This window comes from Condylura cristata, unplaced genomic scaffold (genome assembly GCF_000260355.1).
Source record: "Condylura cristata isolate star-nosed mole 26May11 unplaced genomic scaffold, ConCri1.0 scaffold00062, whole genome shotgun sequence".
NCBI lineage: Eukaryota > Metazoa > Chordata > Mammalia > Eulipotyphla > Talpidae > Condylura > Condylura cristata.
In genome coordinates, this window is record NW_004567163.1 from 562,421 (window position 1) to 563,720 (window position 1,300).

Sequence of the window (1,300 nt, forward strand, 5' to 3'; positions counted from 1 at the left end):
GGGCAGCGCCCTCCGGCCCACCCCGCGCTGCAGGGGCAGCATTCAACCCGGGCCGCTCCGCTCAGCCTGCGCCTCCCCTCACGGCTGCATCTTCCTGCTCGAGCCCCCGGGGCCGTGGACCTGCCTGGACCCGCACCTGGCCAGCTGGCCTCTGGCCCAGGCGTCGGCATGCTGCCCAGGGCCCACACCCACCACCTGAGTGGCCACGGCTCCTGGGCCACTTAGGTGCTGCCACGTTGGAGATGTTGACGTGGATTTAAGATGTAGCTTTGTTCCCAACTCCGCCCGGTTCTTGAGTGTCCTCCCCCGTCGTGGACCCTGCTCTGGCCGCCCCTGGCGAGCTGGGCGTGACCCTCAGGTAGCGTCGCCGGCAGCTGCTGAGGGGATCTGGTGCCGCACGGGGTGCGCCCCGAGGGAACGGGCCTGGGGGTGTCCTGCAGCCCCTGGGGCGGTGGGCGGGCTGCGTACCGCCGCCTCAGCCAGTCTGAGGGAGGAGCCTGCACGCGCCAGTCCTGGGCTGGCCCTGAGCCTGGCCCGGCTCCTGCTGGACACGGCCCCCAGCTGCCCCCGGGAATGAGCGGGCCCGGCCCTCCTGGTCGCCTGCAGCTGTGGCCTGGGCTCCTGAGAGCGGCGCTCACGCGGGCACAGCCACCGCCCAGCCCAGCTGCAGGGGCTTGTCTGTGGCACCCGCTGGCCACTGCTGTCCCAGGCTCCCGCCCCCTGGGTCCATGGCTACTGGGGACGCCGCTTCCGGCGCAGCTTGGTCCCATGCCCCAAGGAGGGGCGCTGGGTACGCCCAGGCAGGCCGCAGCCAGCCAGCACCAGAGGCCCCTGCTCACCTGGCCACTCAGCCAGCGGGCAGGTGGCAGGGAGGAGGCCGGACCTAGCCCGGGCGGCTGCCGCCCGGGAGCCCCCTCACGCCCACAGGGTGTCCTCCCTTGTGGGCACGCGTCGCCCAGCCCTGGTGCCGCAGCCCGGCTGGGCAGCCCAGCGCAGAGGCCAGGGCTGTGTGGGGCGCGGCGCCCTCCTGCCCGGGCTCCAGCCGCGGGAGCCTCAGCGCTGGGGTGTCCAGGCGCGCGAGCAGCCGACGGGCAGGAGCCGCCTGGCTCTCTGAGCTGCCTCTGCCCGCGGAGCTTCCTGCGCCCACGGGCGCCGCCTCCGCCGCGCCTGAGGGCGGTGACTCCTGCGCTCGCGCTTTTGGGGCTCGTGCTCGTCGGGGTTCCCTTTTGCTGACAAGTGTGTGTCCCGCCTGGGTGCCCCAGGGCCTGCCAGCCGCGGCCCCGCCCCGGTGCCCGCAGCC

The 1,300-nt window shown here is 74.2% G+C and overlaps 2 protein-coding genes across 2 annotated transcripts in view; one reads left to right on the forward strand and one right to left on the reverse strand.

Annotated features, from left to right (window-relative positions):
• Positions 1-577, forward strand: part of LOC101637193 (proton-coupled amino acid transporter 1-like) — a 3,966-nt gene extending 3,389 nt beyond the window's left edge. The window contains exon 4 of the mRNA XM_012734630.1: positions 484-577. Within this exon, the coding sequence (XP_012590084.1) occupies positions 484-577 (94 nt within the window). The remainder of the gene's footprint in view (positions 1-483) is intronic.
• A 306-nt stretch (positions 578-883) lies between these two features.
• Positions 884-1,300, reverse strand: part of LOC105854586 — a 54,377-nt gene continuing 53,960 nt past the window's right edge. The window contains exon 12 of the mRNA XM_012734631.1: positions 884-1,167. Coding sequence (XP_012590085.1) covers positions 884-1,167 — 284 coding nt within the window. The remainder of the gene's footprint in view (positions 1,168-1,300) is intronic.